General features: G+C 42.7%; 1 protein-coding gene across 16 annotated transcripts in view; it reads left to right on the forward strand.

Annotated features, from left to right (window-relative positions):
- GRID1 (glutamate ionotropic receptor delta type subunit 1) overlaps positions 1 to 25,380 on the forward strand; it is a 1,034,570-nt gene that overhangs the window by 941,463 nt on the left and 67,727 nt on the right. For all 16 annotated transcript variants that reach the window (XR_008318672.1, XM_053305288.1, XM_053305300.1 and 13 more), the window contains 2 exons: positions 108 to 432; positions 8,274 to 8,412. Coding sequence is in view for 15 of the 16 variants with exons in the window: in XM_053305288.1 (XP_053161263.1) it covers positions 108 to 432; positions 8,274 to 8,412 (464 nt within the window). In the remaining variant the exon portion in view is untranslated. The remainder of the gene's footprint in view (positions 1 to 107; positions 433 to 8,273; positions 8,413 to 25,380) is intronic.

Consider the following 25,380-nt stretch of genomic DNA (forward strand, 5'->3'; position numbering starts at 1 on the left):
TCTCTCTTCCGAGCCCTTCTTTGGCTGCACCATATCTGCCAAATGAATGGCAAAGAGTTCCAGTGGACCAGGAAGGAGTCTGACCAGTGTTTCTGTTCACTTCACAGAGAGCTGACTTGGCAATCTCCGCCATCACTATAACACCGGAGCGGGAGAGTGTTGTGGATTTCAGCAAACGCTATATGGATTATTCTGTAGGAATCCTAATCAAGAAACCCGAAGAGAAGATCAACATCTTTTCTCTCTTTGCCCCCTTTGATTTTGCGGTGTGGGCTTGCATTGCTGCTGCCATCCCTGTTGTGGGCGTCCTGATTTTTGTGCTGAATCGGATCCAGGCAGTAAGAGCCCAGAATTCTTCCCAGCATGGTACCTCCACTTCCTCCACGCTCCACAGTGCCATTTGGATTGTGTATGGGGCCTTTGTTCAGCAAGGTACTTGGTCAAGTATTTTCTAGCTGACAAAAACAGTACTGATGGCTGTTCACTACTTTTCAATTTCAGAACAAAAGGCTAGGCCACGGATTAACCTCTAGCAAATAACTACTTGAAGGGTGCATTACCAAGCTTGTTCCGCTACTAAAAATACATTTGAGTAGACGTATAACGCTATTTCACAACACATAAAAACACACCCTGTATTTCTCTACACTGAGATGCTTGTCAGACAACCTCATTTTAAATTATTTTGCTTTCTCTTTTCTTCTGTTAAAAAAAGAAAAGTGTTAGTGAAGGTACACAAAGTAGATATTTTCATAGCACATTTATATTTCGAACTTACAAAACAACCCCACCCCAAACCCACCTGGTTTATGCAGAATTTTGCACTTGGGAGGTATCTCAACAATAACAACATTCCACTGAACTTGCAAACTCCTGAATAAATATGTTTTATAGTATGTTATTTGCAGGACAATATAAAACACTGGGGGAGGGGTAGAACTTTGCTGTGAACAGCTCTGTGTGTGTGTGTGTGTGTGTGTGTGTGTGTGTGTGTGTGTGTGTGTGTGTGTGCAGTTTTGCAAATGGTTATAATTATGGAGAAGGACCCAGACTAACACTACCCTCATATGAGAACCTTTTGAGTGTGTAACTATTTTTTCTGAACACTCCCTCTCCTCTGCTTCTGGTGACTCTGATGTATGTCCCTGAGAGTTCCCCAGCCCTTGGAGATATATTTGGGGGGACATTTGGGGAAGCAGAAGGAAGGGAGGCTGGAAAAAACTGTTGCATGCATGAAGTGTTCTTACCGGAGGGCAGCATTAATCTGGACGCTGCCCATGGTTTTTAAAATTCTGTGAATAGCTGTTAGCTTATGTGCAGAGTGAGGTGACTTTTTCATAGCTTTCTTGAACTGCTACTAACCAGAGCTCCAAGTTTTTTCTTGTAAAAAACCAGTTCAGCCTATAGAATAAGTATTCAATTACAGGGTCTGTTCCAAGTTCCCATGCTGCCATAACTCTCTGGGCCAGGAGAATCACATGATGGCATTCTTGTTATTTTGTACTACTTCAGGCTTGAGGAGAATCACTTATTTGAATGTTCCCGCATATTTTTTTAAAAAATCCTTAGATACACACAGCCTGGCATTTCACGGTCTCATTGGCTTGTGGCAAGTCCTGCACCACATGATTTGGCTGTTAATGTACCTCTGCACATTACTCTCTGTATGAGGCTATCTCGGTGTGGGTTTGGCAGACAGCTGAAAGAGTAGGGTCATGGGCAAGAGGAACCTCACACGAAGTACAGGATCTACTGCAACATTCAGTTGCATGCTCTGAGCAGCACAAAATTATGTCACTAAGAGCCACATGATCTGCAGAGATATTTCATGCTGCGCAAAGCACTTCCAGAGGAAGGAGAGGGGGTGAAATACAAACACCCATGCAAGCTTCTACACTTCAGAACTGGGGATGCTTTCGCTGTGCACACAGCTTTAGTTAGGCTTTTGGCCCATGCTTTGAAGGGGAGATTACAGCAATACTACTTAACCTTTCACAAACTAAAGGGAACTATCCAGTCAAAGTGAAACACTTTAAGTCTTATTGATTTCAAAGTGAGAAATAAGTACTTGTATCCCTCCTTCCCATTGCAACAAATGGAACCGAACCATGCTTAACTTTAGCTGGATCATGCGTGTAATATATTAAGCAAGCTCTGGTGTTAGTGCTGTCCTTTGAAGAAGGATGTTGTTGATCACCAAGCAGAGGTTTTCTTCCCATTTTTCCTTAATTGCACTCTGTAGGATGCAACTTGCAAGGTTGTTAAGGGTTGTTTTAGGGGTTTTTTTAGAAACAAGAAGATGCAGGATTTTTAATGGGAAACTTCACCCATTATGTCATTGAGATGATTGTCTAGTGGGTTTCAGAAATATAAAACATGAAGCAGTTTGCATTAAGCAATGGCCAGTGGTACAATCAAATATCAACCTAAAAAAGAACTCCTAAAGACTTTAAAATAAAGGATAGATAAGTAGAGAAATAAGTAACACAACTAATGGCACAATCTTTATTGTTTATAACTCAGTGAGCCCTTTCTCACGGGCAGTGAGAAAGGGCTACAGGGTTTGCAAGGAGGAAGCCCTAAAGCAGGGTTGGATTAAGCTAGTGCAAGGCCTGAGGCATATGTTATAAAGGGGCGCCATTTAGTGTGGTCCGAAATGATATAAAAAGAAACCAAACTGGTGTTTCAAGAGGTTATATTATTTTTGTATGTCTTATGTTTCCAGTACAGTACTTATATTCTGGCTTCAAGTAACACACACACCACCCTAAATGGCTTAAAACCAATCAATCATGGGACAGCCAAGGCAATGTTAAGAAGTGCTGTTATAAATACTTCCTCTCCCCTGCAAGACAGCACAGGAAGTGTCTTTTCTAAGGCAACACCTGGGGCACAACGTGCTAAGGTGGTATGCTTTTCTCCTTGAGGAACACCTTTCCCCTCGCATGATCCAAATCGATGCAGCCTGAGTGAACAAACCAAGTTCTTTTTAAGCCAGGCACCATCATACAGAAGCCAAAAGCTGCACCGGCGTGAACTGAGTCACCCTCCACCAGCCGCCCTGAGAAGGACACCCTATTGATCCGTCAGCATCCCTTCTCCATCTTACTACCCATGGGTCTGCCTGCACAGACCCTGCCCGTTTTCTGGCAAGCAAGCCTCACAGCATCCCAGGGAACCCTGAGCCCCAAATGCCAGTGGCAGCTCCAGACTACGACTGCTGCATGTGTACACGCACATAGGCCCTGTTCATGCACAAAACACCCCCCCCCTTGGCCTGCAAGCTCTTTTGTGTTCTGCAGACAGGACAGAGTCACGGCAGGAGGGCTGAGCCCACTTCTCAACCGGGTTATGGCCTGCCCCAGCATGCTCTTCCCCATCCATACCTGGTGCCCGCCTGGCAGCCCCGGCTATTCGGCTTCCAAAACACTAGGGGTTCCTAACACCCACTCAGTCAGCCAGGAAAGGCCTTGCGCCAGCCAACTAGCGCTGCCAGCCCAGCCCCTTCACCCTCCCTGCCAGCTTCTGCAGCGTTTCTCTTGCTGGTCAGCCTGGTCCTGTTCACCTGGTCAGCCTGGCAGCAGCCACAAGAAGCACAGGGGCAGCCAATCAGAATCGGGCGGCGGCCAACTCAGGAAAGAATGGGCAACAAGGAGAAGTGGCACGGGGGAGTGGTGCAAGTTAGATAGCAGAAGGGGCATTAGGGTTGGAAGCTGTGCAGGGCCCTCAAAAATGCGGGGCCCGTAGCAAATGCTACTTTTACTACTAGGTTAATCTGGCACTGCCCTAAAGAGCTTACCTCCCCGCAGACTATCATTATGTCTTCCTTGGGTCGACGGATTGCCTGCCCAGATGAGCACTGGCTGCTGCTGGCAGCTTCAAGGGTCGGGGTGTCAGGACACATTGCCCTGCGTCGCCCCGTCCCCCTGGGCTCAAATAATGCACCATGCGATTGCACCGCACATAATTGTATCATATTTATACAAATCCACACCATTTGTTGCTTCTTTTCTTCTTCACTTGCTGCTTTCCACTGAGGGTGGATTCACATTACCACTCTGTCCAACTTCCTGATGATTTTCAACACCACACCAAATAAGATATATGTGGAAATAGGTTTGTGTGTGCGGTGAGTCCGATAGAGTTATCGCCAAAGTTTGAAATGAATTGTGGAGCTTCTCGTCAGGCCTAATATTTCCATATGTCAACGGAAGCCCAAAGAATTTCAGTAAAACTAGGACAACGTTGCAGTGACTGACATCTTCACTAATGGTGTGAACATGCAGTGAAAAAGAAGCATGAACACACTGCAGCAACTCCACTTCTCAACTGTGGGCAGCGATGATTTTCGGCAATTTCCCCTCCCCTCAAAGTGCTCTATATGATCCAGGAAAAGGACCCTGAGGGCTGTGCAGTCCTTAAGGACCTATTTGCAGGTCACACAGGGCACGTCTGGGGGGAGGGGGAATTGGTGAAAGTCCACCCACGCCTGACAAGCATCTGTGCTTCAGAAACAGGGTCACTTGTACTGCATGGAGGGTTTTGGGGCTACATGTGCACATCAGTATTGAGAATGTTAGCCAGTAAGTTGCGCCTATCCCTAGGTTCTCAGAGAATATGTTCTAAAATGAAGTTCAAAGCAAATTTGGAGGTTCCTTATTAGGTGAAACATCTGAGGAATTTTGAAGACAACCAAAAGAGGTTCAATATTGCTGGTAAAATTTTGCAAGAGGATTTTGCACATCCCTAGAACAAATATACATTTGTTTTAATTGGCACTATGCCCAAATTTTGACAGGGAATGTATAATAATTAACCATTATTATTAATTATTTAGAAGGACTGACATTCTCTGCAGGGTAACATGGACAGTTCAGCACTGCCCATGCTCCTGCTCGTGCCTGAAATGCCACCCACAGTGTTGTGGAACAGCCTTGTTCTGCTGCAGCTTAAATGTCGCACAACAGGGGTGTTCCACAACACAGCAGACTGTGTTTTATTTATTTAGTATATCTGTGCACCACCCCAAACTCACATTTCTGGGCACAAATTAAAAGAAAAAATAAAGTGTGTCGTCAAGTCGATTTTGACTCCTGGTGCCCACAGAGCCCTGTGGTTTTATTTTGGTAGAATACAGGAGGGGTTTACCATTGCCTCCTCCCGTGCAGTATGAGATGATGCCTTTCAGCATCTTCCTATATTGCTGCTGCCCGATATAGGTGTTTCCTATAGTCTGGGAAACATACCAACGGGGATTCGAACTGGCAACTTATTAGTCACTTCCCCGCTGTACCGCTTAAGGTGAAGAATTAGACAAAAAATTAAACTAAACAAAAATTCGAACCGTTTAAAACCACAATTCTAGTTAAAAAGCTTGGGTGAATAAATGCATCTTGAGTCTTTTTAAAATGTCAGAGATGGGGAGGCTCTTATTTGAGCAGGGAGTGCATTCCAAAGCCTTGGAGCAGCAACAGAGAAGGCATGTCCCTTAATAGCCACCAGACAAACTGGTGACAACTAGAAATGGACCTCTTGGGATGATCTCAATGGGTGTCAGGGCTCATAGCAAAGAGGGAGGTCTCTTAAATACATACAGAGATGCAGGCAGTGTGGACAGTCCATGTTATCCTGTGGAGAATGTCAGTCAATATTTACATACTGCTTTTCAACCAAAAAGAGTTCACAAAGCAGTTGATATACAGCAAAGAATTAGAACATTCCCTGTCCCAAAAGGGCTCATAATCTGAAAAGAAACACCAAGGGGACACCAGCAACAGCCACTGGGAGGGACAGTATACTAGGTTGAACAGGGTCAGTTGCCATCCCTCTGTTAAATATAAGAGAGCCACCTCACTAGGAAAGTTGTCACTTTCCTACCATTTTGCAGCAATACGATTTAACCAGACTACCCTACATCAATCGCATAACTGGGGAAAGAAAGTCACCATCTGGCGAGAAAGCATTTAGCTGAATCCACACTGTTGGCAGAAGTTAAGGGTTCAGCAGGAATTTAAAAGGCAAAGTGGCTCAGCAGATCATGATATTCAGTCCCCTGTTGTTGCAAATGCTAAGTAGTAGATTTCTGCTTTTTATGTCTGCCATTTTACTGACTTTTTATGGGTATAAGATTGCAGGTGTGGGATTTCAGTTTCATGGAACAATAACGAGTAGGTGGAGAGAATCTCAAGCACATTAAAACATAGTTGATGTGTCTATTAGACAGAACATTGTATCTGCATCCAGGACTTGGAGGCCAGGATTTAAATCCTGGCAGAGTATACATTTCTAGGATGGCTTTATGTGCAAGTCATGACTTTTACTTTTAGCACCAAATTATACTTTATGTTAAAAGTTAAGCATGTAGTTTGATGCTATCTTGTTTTGTTTTTTTAACCCTGGGGAGCAATCAGGATCAGGACTTTAGCACATGTAGGGAACTTTTTCTCCTTGCACTACAGTCCCAGCCGTGAGGGGGCAGCAGTGAGGGGGCAGCAGGCCGAGTTCAGATGAAATAGGAAACCAGAGATCTCTTCACCTCCAGTTTCCTAACCTGAATGTCCGAACTCAGGGAACTAGAGTTTGCGGAGGCAAGTGACCCTTGGTTTCCCTCACCAAATTCCACTCTGAACCTTTCAGCAGAGTGGAGTTTCAACACAGCAAACTCCATTTCTGCGGTGCCAGCACTATGTTCGGCTGCTGTCACAACGGTTTGGGCCCAATGGGACCTGAGTTGAGAAAGGAAGATCCTCCCTCACTCTGGCCCAATGGGCTGTGTGGGCTGTTCTCCTGTCAAGAAGGAAGCACGCATAGCCAGCACCCCTGCCTATCAGCAGTCTCACTGACTGTAGAGAGACCCCTCACCCGTCTCCAAACATGAATGAGGGGAGAGGGGCATGAGACCATGCTACGTCTGAACCTGGCCAATGAGTCTCAAGTTCAGCCCATGATACTCCCATTCTGCTCTGCCCCAGATGCATACCTATCTCTCTCATCTGCCCTGCCCTGATTCCAGTGGACTGGTAATTTGCCTGGTTGGGATTGAATTTCCCAAGCACTCTGCATTACAGGCGGTAACAAAGTTTTCTCCCCCACCCCCCCACACACCCAGGGGGTGGGGGAAGGGTTGTACTGGCTGCCACTGAGTCCCAGTAAAAATCATGGCCTGAAGCGGATTGTAGCCCTGGGAGGGAAGCTTCCATTTGCACCATTGGAAGCTTCTCTCCTGTGCCAAACATAATTTTGCCACAGGTTTGAGAGTGCAGTTTTTTGAGGGACCACAGCATGATCGGAAAGTTAAATACTCTCTGCTCATGTACCATGGTCCAAAACCTAATCCCTCTCTCACAAAGACAGCTGCTATTTAATTTTAGACATGGTGTACAAGGGGTATCATAAGTTAGATAAATATCTGTGGATGTTTGGGGAACTTAAATTATGTTTCAGTGCCATTTAAACTGCATGAATCTTACAGAACCAATTTACACATCATATAAAGTGCCTGGCACAGAGTTGCTGAAACTGTGCCACTGTGCATTAGAGGTGGGGCATCCTATGTTTAAATGATCTATAACATCTCACTGCCCATGAAAAATGAACATGTCGGGCTTTAACACCTGCTAATTGAGCAAAGAGGCACCTTTTAAAGTGGCGATTCTCTAAGATTTAGCTGGGGGAGAGCAACTGGCCCTATCCAGCCACAGCACAGCATCCCTCCAGTGGCTGTTGCTGGTGTCTGCCCTATTTATCTATCTATCTATCTATCTATCTATCTATCTATCTATCTATCTATCTATCTATTCATTCATTTAGATTGTGAGCCCTTTAGGGACAGGGAGCGATCTTATTTATGTATTTTTTTATTTTTTAAAAAATGAACACAAATGTCTCCTATTTGTCTTCTGACACGACAGTGTCTTTTGTTTTTGTTTTTTAACATTCAAACATGCTGTCTCCCACTTACACAGAGAAATGACACATTCCCAGGAACTCTGTAGCATGTCATCTGTCTGCATGTGTAGATCAGCTTTTAGTCTCTGGAATCCCGACTACTGTGTGAATCTGAGTTCTTTATTGTGTCCATCCAAGCATTTGCCTATGATCTTTTTAAACAAAATTTAAAACCATCAATCCTAATGAAAATCCTGCTTTATTCAAATAAGGGGTGGGCTCAGAATCAAATGAACAATGGAGGGAGATCAAAGGCCTGCTGCAGACAGGCATTAGACTTTCTAAGTAGGGGCTTCTCAGAGCAATTTCCTTTGTTTACTTTTCAGGGGGTGAATCTACAGTCAATTCCATGGCAATGCGTATTGTAATGGGAAGCTGGTGGCTCTTCACCCTTATTGTATGCTCATCATACACAGCAAACTTAGCAGCATTTCTCACAGTAAATAGGATGGACAATCCCATAAGGTAAGAGCACTTTCCTACTGTTCCCAGAAACCTGAATGTCAAGGAAACTTGACAAAAGAAAGATGGGGCAACAGGCAGTACATCAGAAGATGCCACACATGGGCGTCATGGAGAGGGACTATGGAAGTCGCAGTGAAATAGAGAAGTCTCACTCACACATCTTTGTTTACTAATCTCTAAGGAGAAATAAACTGCAATTCCACTTTTAGACAATGTGTGCTTAGAAATGTAGTGTTACTATTAGCTGAAAGCTGTTCATTGTTCTGCTCTAGAGGCCAGGTTCTCTGATCCACCATATGGTTACAGCAGTACAGACTCGTTAGGAAAACAAATCTATATATTACGCAACATCTGGCCTTAGTGTTTGTTAAACGTATTTGCCTCGCTTCAGTTCTACATATAATTCCCTACAGTTATGCACACAATGCTGCTTATGCTCAAGGAACTGGCTACCAGAGGGCTTCGGTGGGCATCATGTTTCCTTGTTTGGCTAGTGGCAAAAGTGTTGGAGTGACTAGACTGGAAGGCAGTAGGAATCATCAGTCAATGTGATAAATTGTACCACCTCATAATAAACTTGGTAACTTTACCCTTAGTAGTACATTTTAGCTTTTTGCCTTTCTCTCTGTCAATGATTAAAAGTTTCAACCATTCATCTTGAGGTGTGATTACATCCAGCTGTCAACAAAATTGGCAAGAGCCAGCTTCCAGCTGATTCGTTACAGTCAGTTATAATGTACAAAGGAGATGGCAAGACAATTTCATTTGAAGACACCAGCTTGAAGAGCTTTAAAAAGATTCTTGTTTTCGTTACATGTTGCTGGAAACATTAATTGAATCTTCAGTCTCTTCTCAGGCTAAAGAACTTTCCACAGAGCCCAGTCCCAGCCCTTTCCTTGTTGCCTTAGCAGATTACTTCAGTTCAAATGGAACTGAAAGGGTCTTCTTTCCTCCCTGAAAATCTTGCAGCTGGGAAGAACAACTGAAGCAGTGGTGCCTCTCTATGTCCACATTTGAAATTTCACTTCCTGGGTCCCTTAACTTTTCAGCTTGTCTAATGGAACACTTCCTTTAACTCTTACCCCCAAACTGAGAATGCCATAATTGACTTTAGCCCTTTGCCAGAGCTAAAGCCATGAATGCATGGAGGAGGGCATTACTTCAGCATGCTCTGCCATGCTCTATAATGTGCATTCATTGAAATGTGTGTAGAGGGCCACCACAGGTTCAAATGCATGTAGGCTGTGCAAGGAGCCTACCACTGCAATGCTCCCTGCTCCCATGCACCTTCATTTAACCCTGCGTAATCATCTGAAAAGGGCTCCCTCGCACCCCACTAAGATCACCTTCCTGATTTAACTACTTTTGTCCCTGAGGTTTTCATGTGGGTTGCCCTCTCATCTTGTGCTCAGTGGTAATTTCTCATTAGATAGTCCAGTATAGGAAGAGATGGGCACTTTAGATGGCCTTAGGCAAGTTGTTGTCTCTTGCTTCCTGTCCCACATTTGCAATATAGGGATCCCACCACTGATCTTACGCAATTGTGAGAATACTGAAAAAAATATGTGGAAAGACCTTTAAGCATGTTTTATAATTGTAACAACTGTTATGAAATCTTTAACATGCTTCCTATGAAATGTTTCTTGGTGATCCTGCACATTTAAATATTGGCCTATATGTTTCTCTTTGAATGTTCTCATGCACTTGTCTTTTTTAGAACAAGGTTTTAATTTCTTTGCCTCCTCCACCCACACCTTCAGGAGCATTCAAGCACACAATGAGCCCATTTGCTATTTTGTTTTCCTGCCTGGCCCTCTCTCATTCCTAGGAAAAGTTAATGTTGCCAGTTGAGCCATCTGTCTTGATTGTCCTTAGGGCAATTATTGTAATAATTGTACTCGTTTTTCCTTACCTCAGGCTAGCTTTGTTGCAATGTTGAGTCATCATTGTCCTCCATGGAATGTTGATTTGAACACACGTAGAGGGTATCAAGATTGGCTTGGACATCACCTCCTCTATCTGAAACATCAGCTTCACATTCAGGCTCATTGGATGTCTGTGTCTTAGATGGCACATTTGCACAGGAGCCAATGCTTCTAGATCCCAGCATGTATAGACTGAATCTCACAATCTGTACACAACAGATAAAATCTCAAATCATGAGATTTGGGCCTACATGGGTTGGGCTTTCTCAGTGCTTACGTTTGTTTCCCCTTTATAATCTACAAAAATTCTCAAGGTATCAGAAGTCCAAATCAGTTCATATAATGGATTTTGGGGAGATTTTTGGAGGCACTGGCTGGGTATCCATTGTTCTTGACTAGTTGGAAGGAACTTTCAGCACCACTGAAAATCTGGCCTTATAAGGCTGCAGAATGCTTTGGACAGAGCTACACAGAGCAGCTGACAACATATTGAGTTTGTGGTGATAGACTGTAAATGTGACGAATGCAACTATTGTGGAACTTTGACTGAAAGGTAGATATAGATATTAGGGGTGTGCAATTCGGGTTTTCGGGTGATTCGGCTCGGACACGAACTGAATCACCCCTGTTCTGTTTTGTGCCCGAATCTGGGTCACCCGAATCACCCTTGATTCGGTTCGGATTCGGATTTAATCCGAATCTGAAACGATTCGGGGGGGTAAAAAGGGGCCTAGGGGCAAAATTTTGGGGTGGGGGTGGTAGTGCCCAATGGGTAGAGTCTACCACCCCAATTTCAGGGGGATTGGGAAAAATCCTGATTTTTGGTGAATTTTAAAGTTTTAGTGACTTTGGGGCAGTTCTGGGGCATAGCATGGGATCTGGGTGAGTGGGGTGGGGTGGTAGTGCCTAATGGGTGCAGGCTACCACCCCAATTTCAGGGGGATTGGGCAAAGGGCTGATTTTTGGTAAATTTCTGAAATTTTCATGTCTTTGGGGCAGATTGGGGCATATTGGGGCAGAAAGTGGGGCCTGGGGCAGAATAGTGGGGTGGGGTGGTAGTGCCTAATGGGTGGAGGCTACCACCCCAATTTCAGGGGGTTTGGACAAAGGGGTGATTTTTTGAGAATTTTTGAAGTTTTAGTGACTTTGGGGCAGTTTGGGGGCAGAAAGTGGATCTGCCCCCAAATAGTGGGGTGGGGTGGTAGTGCCTAATGGGTGGAGGCTACCACCCCAATTTCAGGGGGATTGGGCAGAGGGCAGATTTTTTGAGAATTTTTGAAGTTTGGGTATCTTTGGGGCAGATTGGGGGCAGAAAGTGGACCTGCCCCAAAGGAGTGGGGTGGGCTGGTAGATAGTGTCTAATGGGTGGAGGCTACTACCCATCCCCAATTTAAGAGTGATTGGGCAGGGGGTGAATTTTGGTGAATTTATTTTTATGAGGTTTGTCTTCATAAGGTGAAGTGTGCTAAATTGATTACTTCCTCATATTATTCATAGTAAAGGAAAGTGTGAAAAAGTGAAAGTGGGGTCATGAGAGTTGTTTAATTGAAAAAAATATCATTTGCTATGATAGAATGAGAATTCACACCTCAGAAGTGGTGGCTGCAGCAGGGAGGAGCGTGGAGTGGAGTCAAATGGGGGTCCTGTGATGGTGCCCCAGTTCCCCTAAGTTCATGGAACATGGTGGGACACCACTAGCTCCGCCCCATCTTAGCAATCAAAACTACATGTAGTTCAGCAGGTATATTCAGCTCCTCAAAAAATGCTGAATATTAACCTCAAAAAAAGAAAAAGGCTTTCATAGCCTGGCCTCTCCCAAGAGGTTCCAAGCTCCACTGTGTTCATAGCAGCTCTACTCCATGGGCACCACCATCTTAAATAGGGAAGTTCCCCACTATTTCCTGCCCAAGCTCTGACCCTTCCCATCACCCATGGCTTTATTAAAGTGCCCTCTTGCCCATGTTCCCCCTTCCCTGAATCTTGTGGTCCTCACTCTCCCCACTTGCAGTCTCCTCAGGTTTCCTTTGTCCTCTGCTGCCCCTTGGGGCTGGACTGGATGGCATCTTGCTTTCCAACCACGATGTTCATGGCAGCATGTCATCAGGAAGCATGTCATCATGCCTGCAACTTGTTTTGTTCCCAGCTACATGGCTCATGAATTGGCAGTGGAGCCATCTCCTCATGGTGGTGGAAGATGCCCGCCTTCATTGTTCTGTCTTCAGACTCTGCAAGTAACAGGGTCATTGGGGAGGGGGCTGTTCCCACACTCTCTTAGCTTCTCTTCAAATCCCTCAGATATTTTGTCTAGTTGGGACCCCCTGCATTAATCACAAAGTTTACTTTGGGTAAGGTGTAGTGTTCCCCTAAGAAATTTGGTTTATCTTATCAAAATACTTCTAGCTTCTGTTGAAGTTTCTCAAATATTTTCCTTAAGTAGGAACCTTTGAATTTGCTTCAAATTTTTCTGTAGGTTGAATTTGTAACAGTTTTAGATACTTCACACTAAGACAGAGGCTCGGGAATCTAAGACATGTTACTGAACACTTCTGAAAATGCAGAAACAATCTTATATAATGAGAATATAGAGGAAAATGTGTTTAGAGTAATCAATGTTAGAGAACAAAAATCTTATTTAAAAACATGGCAATTAATACTGCATAAAAATGGGTACATTCCAAGTGAATCAAGTCAAATCTGGTGCACTGCTGTAGTTGCCAGTTTTGCAAATTCTTGACAGTTGTGGTGGAATTAACAAAAAACAACAACAACAACCACACAACAGGTTCAGAATTTTACAGGAAGGACTGTGCTTCTTTTGTCCATTGTGTCTCCCAGTGACCAAGACATCTGCTATCTGTGCAACCCAGTCATCCATGTATTTTCCTGAATTTAATTGGCAGCGGTGTGGCCTCCCTTGCTGCTTCTTGTTAGCAAGCAAAGCTATGTGGAGTTCAGCAACTACATACATATTCCAGAGCTCAAGTTCAGGAGCATCCTTCTGATGATAATTAAGTAGCACATGAAAAACAACACACACACACACACACACACACACACCATAAACTAGGGCACTTAAAAAAAAAATAGGCTGTCTGCAAATTCAGAGGAGTTCTAGATTAAAGCTTTTGTCAGATTAGTTCTTACATTTACAGCTGCTGTGAATATTTTAGGTGCATCTGTTCAACTTGGTCTGCTGCTTCCACACACAGGCTGTATTGTGTCAGTTTATATAATCAAAACTATTTTCTTATGACTTGGAATTATCAGTATCTGTACCAATATCACATGGAGCCCTCAGCTCACAATAATTAGGACATCTAATTATGGGGTCTTGTGTGGAGGCCCCATTAGTGTCATCCTCCCCCACCTGTTTTTAAGAGGGGGGGCTCAGAAATCATGCCGATCAGGCATTCACATGGAGCCCTTGGTTTACAAATGACATCATCATGAGCTGAGGGGTCCATCTGATGCCAGCCCAGTAAGGTATGAACTAGACCCTTATGGCACTACACTTCTATCCTGTCAGTCAGGTTTACGTTGTGACCTGTGGGCATGGAATTGCCTTTTGAAAACTGATTGTGAATCACCTTTTAGTTAGACACTTTTAAAAAAGAGAGATGAAGATGATGATTTCCCACTGTAAGCCATTTGTCCCTCTCATGCCAGCTCTGCACACAACTACAGCACTTGGGACCCCATCTTACCTTACTTCACAATCTTCGATCACCTATTCCAAGCATCTAGCTTTCACTTTTTGGGGAACATTTTTAGCTTGTGAGCCCTTTGGGGACAGGGATCCATTTTATTTATCTTATTTATTATTTCTCTGTGTAAACCACCCTGAGCCATTTTTGGAAGGGCGGTATAGAAATCGAATGAATGAATGAATGAATGAACATGGCACTGGAGAATAGTGCCAGAGAATAGTAGTCTAAGAGGTACTTCATAGCTGCTTGGCTGCTTGGTGCAGGAACAATGTTTACCATTTGACGATTTAGGGGCAAACTGGAGGTTACTTGCAAGCATGTCCTTTGCAAGCATGTGCTTGTTTTTAAAGATTAAATAGCAACAGGGGGAGGGGTCTTTAACCCAGATCAGCCCCCTGCTACCCAGCTGCACAACTGCTATTTGACAAGGGGTGAAAGGCTTTGATGGAAGTATTCTCTCCTTTACAAAAGAGCAGCCGTGGGGCAGGCGACACTATCCAGCCATTTAATTATTTTTTTAAAGACATGCTTGTGTAACCCCCCTTCTTATTCAAGAAAAAGGTGGTGGTATTCAAGTATCTCTTTTTTGTGACTGTGTAATTCTACCAGTGGTTGAAAAATTCTATTGCTAAACTTAAAGGATTAGTAAGCATTAAGTTAGAACTACCTAATGGTGCAGCGGGGAAATTACTTGACTAGCAAACCAGAGGTTGCCGGACTATGGGAAACACCTATATCAGGCAGCAGTGATATAGGAAAATGCTGGAAGGCATCATCTCATACTATGTGGGAGATGGCAATGGTAACCCCCCCCCCTGTATTCTACCAAAGATAACCACATGGCTCTGTGGTTGCCAGGAGTCAACACCGACTCGACGGCACATTTGACTTTACCTTTAAGCATTAAGTTTCTTCTTTTTTATGTATAGGTACATATATGTATGTATACAAATACATGAATTCATCTGCACACAAGTAGAGATAAGTTCCAAATGCAAGTTTACAAAAGGACAAATCACAGAATCATATGTATAAAATATTATTATACAGCTATTACACAATAGCTTTGTTTGTTCAAGGCAGCATGTGCCTTAAGAAGAATAAAATGCCCAGACTCTCTTAAAGATGTCCCAAATGTCCCAAATCTCTTAAAGATGTCCCAAATGCCCAGGCTCTCTTAAAGATGTCCCATTGCTCTCTCTTTAGCAATGTCCCAAATGTACAGTACTCTTGTACTGTTCATACCACTCCTATATCAGGGCTCAAGGATATGAGAAACAAGGAAGGCAGACATGGAATGTCCTCCTTGGCTTGTCCAAGGCCTTGAAGTGGTGCACAAACTTGCTTAAGACCAGTTGCAACAATAGAAGCAAATTCATAAAGCAAAGTGTTTCAAAGCCACCTTTTCCCTCTCTCAGATCAAGAGCAACTCTGCTTCTTACTGGTGCAGCAAACTCTAGAAGATTCTAAAGACCTTCTGAACACGCTCCACTACTAATCAAGAAAGGGAAGGGGAGCTCCCCATACCCTTTAGCTGCTAGATTCATGGATCTTCTACTGAGAATGCTCACCATACGTTAGAAATACCACTGGTAGGGTGGGGGTTAAACTTGCAAAGCATGGGTTTTAAGTAACATGCAATTTGATCCTCATGTGTCCTCTCCCAGGGCCAACTCTGAGTAGTACTGTTTTGAAGCTGAGTACAACTCTTTTTCTTGATAAGTGGGAAAGATGATCTACCTGATGAAGAAAGGATATGCAGAAAAGCACTTTCTGTTAAATGTTTCCCCCTGATATCCTGGGAAGGGAAGGGAGTTTGCCATAACCACTTGTTTGTAAGTTTGGCACAATCCCTTGGAGATACAAAATACAAACAAAAGGCATATGTAGTGATATTTTATTATATATTGTTTTTACATTTATATCCCTTTGGCACAAAATCTCAAGCTACTAGCTTTTACATTCTTAATAACCCTCCGTCAGGCTGGATGATATGAAAAACAAAAGTAGGTAGAGTAGAGCTGGGCTGAAATGGCCCAGAAGGTCTCCATTTATACTGTTCTTAAGATGGAGTCAGGTGAACTCATGCCACTCATGCTTACTAGGTGTTAGGCATGATCTCAGGATGCAAGCAGAGCTTCTGGGGTTGAAGAAGAATCAGTAATGACTGCGGTGGCATAGTGACATTGGCAGTGGCCCATGTCCACATTTTTCAGTGGGTTGCCACCACTGCTGCCACAGCCCCCCATCGCCTCACACCAGTGCCCACTCCCACAAAAGCCCAGGAGCGGATTAATCTTTTGGCAGCCAATAGGCAGCCAATGATTTACCACACCAGGGACAAGGTGGCTTGGGGGAGGGGGGAGGAAAACATATCTCTTTTTTTACCTTGAAAAATGCTGCTCTGTAGCTCTGCCTGCCTCCTACCACCACAGGAGATTAGGTCGAGCATTGGAGGACAGTAGTGAAAGAGGTCCTCCCTCAAGCCTGGCTAACTTGCAAATGACACAGAGCAAGTACCGAGGCCTGAAATCACCCACTCTGAATCATTTGTGAGTAAGCCGGGCTTGAGGGAGGACCTCTTTTGCCGCCGTCCTCCAGTGCTCGACCTCACCTCCTTTGATGGTTTAGGAGGTGGGCAGAGCCTCTGCCGCTACACAGCAGCATTTTTCAAGGTTGAAAAGAAAAAGGGAAAAAAGAAAGTTTTTCTCCGGATGCTGCTCCCCAAGATTTGCCTCCATAGGCAGCAGCCTATATTGCCTGTGAGATAATCTGTCATTGCCAAAGCCCCCGCCCCTTGCTCATACACCATGTTGGCTGTAGCAGCCCCACTAACCACTGCATCTGCCACAGTCAACAAAGAGAAGACAGCCAGCCACAGAAAGATGTAATTATATCACCTGGCACCTACAGTGGGTGGGTAGGCAGGCATAGGAGGCCATGGCAGAGGCAGTAGGCAGTGAATGACTAAGTGGGGGCCCACAGCATGGCCCACAGCAGCCTTTGCATGCAGCCGCACAATTATAGATTTACCCGTGAATGACTGTCCCTCATTTTTAGAAAATATAAAAATCTAGCAATATACTCTGCCCTGTTTCCAGTCCTATGTGAAGTACACAACCCCTTGTAAGGCAGAAAATGGCAGTAAAAGAGAAACATGGTATGCAGTCTGACAAAGTAAAAGAGAAACATGGTACCCAGTTTTAAGAACTCAAAAGCTAGCTGTGTTGTACTGTATTCTGTGTCACTTTGGTTCTTACTAGAATGTGCCTTTTGGATGTTTTCTTATGGACCAATGTGGCTGCCTACAATTTTTATGAAAATGGAACCAGTTTATCCATTTATAAAGTAAGATGGCAAATGTTCCCTAGATAGGAGGGCCTACACTATTCATAAAAGGATCTGTACATTTTAAATTCCATGGAGTACACACTACATGTTCTAGCAATCAAATGTCTCTTTGATATTCCTCTGTATTCCCCCATTGCTTTATTGAATCACGCAATGCTCTCTCCTTTTTCTCCCCAAGCTACAAACAGTGTGGAGGAAGTATGCTTCAGAGTGTGCCCCATAGCACTTAATACCACACCCTCTGTCAGCTTCAAGAGCTTTGAAAGAGTCTTTTCTAGACCTTTTTTTGTCATAAGATTAATGGGGCTGACAAGGATAAAACCCCTGTGTCCTCTGCCATAAGACTGTTCTGATTTCATAGCAAAACCTCTGGATTCATCCAGCTATCCAGTTTGTAAACTGGTGATTTTTGTGGCAGCCTTTTAAATCCAGAGGGAACAATTTTGTGCACTTATCAGTGCATAAGTTATCAATGCATATTCACTGCATAAATTATCACTGTGTGAGATTATGAAACAATGTACCACCAGTGTCATGTGTTGCTCAGTTTGGCACCAGACTCTTCTTGAAACCACTTATATAACCATATTGCAACAAATTCCATGTTGCAGGGTTATTCCATTTGCTTATTATTGGGACTTTCTTGTCCTGTGACTTGGTGGCCTGGACGGAACCATTACCAGTCCCAGGCAGCTAGTGATTTTGGTGGCTGCCAGTTTCTGAGTCCTGGTTGACTCATTTTCCTTATTGCACTGTGCTAGGTACCAAGGTGGCATGGGACTGGTAGAGTTGACGTTTGACCAATCAAAAAAGGTTGGCCAATTGACTGTTCACATGTTTTCAAATAATGGACAAATATTTGAAGCCTGTTGGAATAATAACAGAGAATTACAACAACTACAATAGTTAGAGCCTTCTATAACTCCAGTGACTCGTTCTTCCCAGAACCATTCCAGAGCACCATATCAGATCACATGGAGGTGCCTCTTTCCCTATGGCAGTGGTTCTCAGCATGTGGGTCCCCAGATGTTGCTGAACTACAACTCCCAGCATCCCTAACCAAAGGCCAATGGGGCTAGGGATGCTGGGAGTTGTAGTTCAGCAACATCTGGGGACCCACATGTTGAGAACCACTGCCCTATGGGAATATTGTGGGCTTGATGGTAGTCTTGGGATCTGGGTCAATGAGCTGATGTGTTTGCCTCATGCTTCCTCCTGAACTCGGTGTTTCAGTTCCTATTCAGACATTATTGCAACAGGTTAGTGAGAGAAGCAAAGGATAGAGGCTTTCTGAAGGGAGTTGTGGGGCAGGGAGTTCTTGACTCTAAATGAGGGGTCTGAGTCCCAGACTCTTGCAAATCAGAAAGCAAGGCCTATTTTATGATCCTATTTGATTATCCTATTGGATACATTGCTATTTGATTATCCTATTGGATACAATAAAGTCATTTCTATTTGATTATCCTATTGGATGCAATAAAAAGGTAGGCTGACATAAGGACCTTCATGCCTATGCAAGGATAAGATTAAAATACTGCCTACATGTATGGAATCCAACATGCATTGTCTAAAATGGCATGGCTGATTTCCTCAAATCCAGGAATTGATCCCATTGGTTTGTATAGAAGTAGACAGTAATTTACCATTTTACTCCCACATAGGTGTGCATGGTGTGGCAGGTACACCAGGTAGGTGGGAAGGGCTGACACTTGTGCTCTCCCCTCCACGTGATGGACCTTAATAGGGGAGAAGAATAATCATATCCAGCACACTGTATTGTCAATGGGTAATGTGTCTTGTCAACCTTGATCTTCTTTATGAATGTTTTAATAAGTATGTTTCCAACTGAGAGTGGTTTGAAAAATCAATACAAAGTAGGCTGAAAGCAAATCTGCATAAATAATCAAGGTAGTTTGTTATTTTCATTTTAGGCGAAAACATGTGTCACCCGCCAGATGTACCTGATTCAAACAATATAGTTTTCATGCCAACTTTATGATATGCTTGATTTAGGTAAAGTGACTGAAACCTGCTGCCAGGACTGAGCTGAAGTTTAATTCAGCCTGTAGCTTTATACTTTTAATTATATTGTGAGGATTAGGATACCTTGCTTTACTGAGTGCATTAACCATTTAGACTTACTCTGATAAGAACCACAATAGCATAGCCAACGTTTAAAAGTATTAACACCATAATCGATGGTTTCTTTCAAAAGCTCACATGTGCCATTGAAGAATAGTATGGTTGCCTTGTATAAATGATATATTCTCATATTTATACAGACACGGGCACACACGCGCACATAAACACTCTCTCTCTCTCTCTTTTGTTGGCAGCCAAGATCTGGTCTATAACTTATCCTGCCCTGCTCTAGTCTGCTCCCAGGGTTTAAGGCCCTAGATCAGGGGTGGTCAACCTGCGGCTCTCCAGCTGGACTACAACTCCCATAATCCCCAGCCACAATAAATTGCACCTGGGTATGATGGGAGTCATAGTCCAACAGCTGGAAAGCCTCAGGTTGTCTGCCCCTGCCCTAGATCTAAAGCTAATGAAGAAGTTCCTCTTCAGTATGTTTGGAAGGCTGACTAGATGCCAAGATAAAGTCTAATGTTAACTTCATCCATCTATTTATTTGTGCAGAATGTTAAGCTTCAGTGTCACTAAAGACACAGTGACCAAGTACTTGGTGACTAAATATGTAAAATAATGAAATGCATCTGCCACATCTGCTACTTAGAACTTCACTAAAGTGGGGGTGGGGACTGACATACTTTTTAGATGTTGTTGGGGGAAGGAGAGGATTTCTAGGGGGCACCTTTGGAAAACATTTTTCCTTATTCACCACGTGAATCTATTCTTGCCATTGTTGCCTTAGGGTTTCTTCACACAATCTGTTGAGCCCGTAGCAGCTGCAGTTTTTTATCAGCCCAGTTATGCAACAAGGCTTGCTGAACTCTGCATGGGTGGTTATTTATTTTTGTTATATCCCACCCTCTCCCGGGAGCTGAAGGTGTCATACATACATCAGGCTCCCAAGTGGTCTTGCATCCGGGCACTGATTTATTTATTTATTTATTTATATTATTTATTATTAAAATTTTAATACCGCCCTTCCAAAAGGCTCAGGGCGGTTTACATTAAAACACCATTAAAATCAATTAACAATTAAAACAAAAATTATAAACTGCATAAAATAATAACAATTAAAACATCATAAAACACCAATTAAATAGCCAAAACAATTTTAAAAGAATTTTTAAAAAGCTGAGAAAGCTTGGTTGAAGAGATGTGTTTTCAGAAGTTTCTTAAAAATTGCCAGAGATGGGGAGGATTGTATCCCAGCAGGGAGCACATTCCACAATCTTGGGGCGGCAGCTGAGAAGGCCCGTCTCTGTGTAGCCACCAAATGAGTTAGCGGCAACTGGAGATGGACCTCCTCAAGTGACCTCAATGGGTGGTGGGGCTCATAGCGAAGAAGACGTTCTCTTAAATACCTGGGCCTTAAGTTTGTAAGTTATAACTAGCACTTTGTATTTTGCCCAGAAACCTATTGGCAGCCAGTGTAGCTCCATCAACAGAGGAGTAACGTAGTCTCTCCAAGATGACCCAGAGATCAACCTGGCTGCCACATTCTGGACCAACTGAAGTTTCCGGACTAGGTACAAAGGCAGCCCCATGGAGAGCTCATTACAGAAGTCAAGTCTGGAGGTTACCAACAAATGTACCACTGTTTTGAGGTCATTGATCTCGAGAAATGGGCACAGCTGGCGTATCAGCTGGAGCTGATAGAAAGTACCCCGGCCACCGCCACAACCTGAGAAACCAGAGAGAAGTGTGAATTCAGAAGTACTCCCAGACTGCGAACCTGTTCCTTTTGGGGAAGTGTGACCCCATCTAGAACAGGCAGATCAAAATAGTCTCTAGAGTTCTGACCTCGCACAATAAGTACCTCCGTCTTATCTGGATTCAGTTTCAGTTTATTCTCCCTCATCCAGCCCATTACTGCTGATCAGACCCAGACTTTTTAAAAATATCTTCGGCAAGGTGGTTGCATCATATGTCTTCAGACCATAGTTTTAGGATTAGGTTTTTGGCACACCACAGCTTTTGAAGCACATGTAAAATGCAAACTGAACGTCAAAATTTAATCTATGCTGAATTCAGCTCATGTGACCTTTCTGATTAAGCCCATGACAGGATGGCTAAAAATCATCCCAGACTGTCAAAAACTCTGAAACTCTTGCTGGTGATTTTGCTGGTGATTGGAAACTGCTGATTGGGAACAGACTGTTGTATGCTAGATTTCAATGTTTACCTCCTGCTTATGAGGTCCCCTTACCTCTTATTTCCCATCAGTTTATGGATGGAATAGGGAACTATGCAGGTTTATAAATTATGTTTGGCTCAAACTATTGATAGACTAAATCTTCATCTGTTAAATGGTGCCACAGCTGATGACCATCCAGCTGAGTATACCTTTTGGGTCAGTTCTAGATTTTCCACAGTAAATTATATAGTAATCTCTCCAGGTTTAGTAACACATCTAGAGCAATTTAAAATTGCTAGTTGGCTGGATAGTGATAATCTCCATTTGAATTTCTTTGGAAGCTTTTTACAAAGCAGAACCAAGATATACGGCATAAACAGATAACCCCTTTTATTAGCTGCCATCCAGGTTGCATCTTTTTATCTTGATTATCTTTTAACTGACCAGAATTTGAGATCTTATAATGTGGCTAAGTTCTATTTAATAGCCAGTAAAATACGCCAGGATTTCATTAAGAATCATTGTTAACTGATCTTTGTTTGTGCTTAACTATGTGCTTAACTACTGTAGGATAACCCTGTAGGTTATGTATGTTTATTTTGTTGGGCTTCTGTTTGTAAACTCTGCTCCTCTTTGTAATAAAGGTGGTTGTTGTTGTTCCTCTCTGTTCCTCTGAAAGAGGTTCTGTGAAGAAATTTTCATAGAGTTCGTGTCCCCACCCCCCTTTTCAGAATTTGAATAATTTATGAAGCTGGAAATGCAAAAGCAAATAAATTCCATCTCTTCACCTCTTGGCTAAAAGTTTGCAATTACTCACACCCTTTCTGTAAGGAAAGTATTATTTTATTTGGCTGTGAATGGCAGATTTTTGTGCTTGTCAATTAGACGGAGAGCTCCAGAACTCCTTATAGCAGAGCTCAAGGCATGATAAATCTTGTTTGGCATGTGTGTCTAAGATTAATTAATACTACGTCTCCTTGATAGTAAAAGCCCTTGTTTCTACTTGAAATGTTCAGTTGGCCATTTTATGTTATTTTTGTGTTTAACCTAATTGTATTATTTGCTTCTTTTCTCTGCAGTGTTTCTAATCCTGCAGTTGCAAGTTAGACCCCTATTGGTTTCGTGGCAAATCCAGTAGAGGAATATGAAATGATACTGGCAGGGGTGTTTGTGTGTGCAGATATTAGAGTGAAAAACAAATAGTGGCCATCCTTCTGTACAGTTATACCACGAACAACAATTTATTATGCATAAAAGTGATGACTGTGTGTTATAGATGGCACCAAGACAGAGATACAATGAAAGATTGAGGAGCCACACTTCACTTGATTTTTTTGGTGAAAGGAGAGAGAGGGTTTTTGTGGGGGGAGGGGAGAAAAATCTGCTTTGGGGGAAAATTCAGTAAAATGAGGAGGATCTCCTCAAATGCTTGTAGGAGAACTGCATCCCCAGATGGCACATTTTGTGGTCATTGGCAGAATTCAACAAAAGTTAGGCATGTTTAAGTCTCACTGATATCTCTAAGACAAATTTGCCATTATAAAGGAGTCAGTCATTCTATTGCATTTAAGAGAACCTTTTGCTGCTTTTGGAGCTATCAAAAGAAGCAGGGCTACATAACATATATCCTGATATGTAGAATTCCCTTCAAAGAGGATACACCATAATTCATTCCATGAACCCTTTTAGGAGGCCCCTGGACATGTTCTGTTTTTTTCAGGCTTTCGAGCTGTAAGCCATTGGGAACTGAAATGGTTTGAAATACTGCTTCCTGTTTTAGGGTATTTGTGTGCTGCTGATTTTAGAGCTCAATTTTTAATGTGTTTTTTTTTTGATATTTATTTTATAATTGTTCTAACCCACTTTGAGAACATGAATTAAAAAATGGGATACACATCTTAAATAAAAGATTTGGAATTAAATTTTGCTGGATTGTGCACTCTGGCTGGCATCCTGACGAAGTGCTTGCTGAATGACGTTGAGCAAGGTAACACAATGACACTGAGCAACACAAAGCTGTTGCGCTAGCCACTTGTGCTAAGTCTGGAGCTTGCATTCCAGACTACTGTTGCGCTACCACAAGAATGCTTGCACTTATGAAATTGTAGCATAGCTCACTTGTTTTAAAGCAAACATTTGCACAATTTCACAAATCTCTGTTTTTATCACAACTATGTGATGGTCTTCTGCTAGTGCACCTTTCCTCATTACACAAGCACTTTGTTAGTCAGGATGTCAGCCACTATGTATATTGCCCAACTCTAATGCTAGAAAAAATGAATGCATATCAGCTTTAAAAGAATTGTGTGCCGGATTCAAATTCCTGCTCTTGCCCCATAAAGGGGCTTGCCCTTCTGAAAATGTTTCTCACATGCACAAGGTGTTCCTGGATTGCATGCATCAAACATTCCTCTATTCATTGAAAAGCAAAAGGACGTCCCTACACTAGCAGATCTCCAGTGGCCACTCAGAGCTACGAGCATAGTGTCTATGAATGCATTAGTTGGATTTCTTTCGTATCTATATAGGTTTAACACCCTTGGTTTTGATTCTTCAGCTTCTTATACATTTGCTACAAATATCACGAGTATCAGTAGTTAAAACTAAGAGAACATGGGCCACTTCTAATGTAGCAGTGTTTACATGGAGATGTACAAAACCCCAAGAAGGAAATCAGTTTCCCAGGATAATGGAATTTCATTGAAAGCCTATGTGCTTTATTGAATTTCAGTTCGTCTTGTTCATACTGCCATATTTGTATTTAGAACTTCTCACTTCAGTTACAGGTTCTAGATCTTTTTACTGCATGCATACCCTCAGAGTTGTACTAGGTCATGAGTGATGTAATGTGTCACATGCATCTATCTATCTATCTATCTATCTATCTATCTATCGATCGATCGATCTATCGATCTATCTATCTATCTATCTATCTAACAGATTTCTATACCACCCAAAATGTATGTCTCTGGGCAGTTTACAACAAAGCAAAATAACTGACAACAGAAACAGTTAAAACATTACAACAATTTAAAATTTCAAAACAATATTTTAAACAATGTTAAAACTATTAAAGCAATATTTAATTAAAAGCCTGGGTGAACAGATGCATCTTTAAAGACTTTTTAAAAGCTGTCAGAGCCGTTTATCTGTATGCTGCCTTAAGACTATGAAATATATGATGAGTGTGACTGTGAGCAATGTACACCAGCTACTTATGCAGCAACCGTCTGGAAAACAGATATACTGCAGCTTATCAGTGGATTCTGTTAAGTCTGTCTATAATTCCAGACCCCAATTCTGCATTACTGGTACCCCAGATTTTACCCCAAATCAGGCATCAACAAATCCACTTGCCACTGACAAGTGCCCCCAGCTCTCTGGTGAGCAGGACACTAACAACACACAAATCGCCTTACCAGAGGTCTCATTTCCAATGTCATTTTTTGAAAATGTAAGAAACAGAAGGAATGCTTTCTGAGCAATAGAGAGGGCTACATCTTCACATCCCAGTGCAAAATGAGGTAAGACACACTTCTCTCCAAAGACCTCTGCCAGTGTGCCAGAAAAGGATCTGAGGGAAGAGTGGGGAATTGGTGGTGACCACAAATAGCGGCTGGCTGGTGAGCTAAGCCTGAATGTGTAGAACTCTATCCAAAATACAATTTTAGTGTGGGGAAAAACCTATATCCACCATATTTGTTTTTGTCAAGTACAC

This window comes from Hemicordylus capensis, chromosome 3, assembly GCF_027244095.1.
Source record: "Hemicordylus capensis ecotype Gifberg chromosome 3, rHemCap1.1.pri, whole genome shotgun sequence".
Lineage (NCBI taxonomy): Eukaryota > Metazoa > Chordata > Lepidosauria > Squamata > Cordylidae > Hemicordylus > Hemicordylus capensis.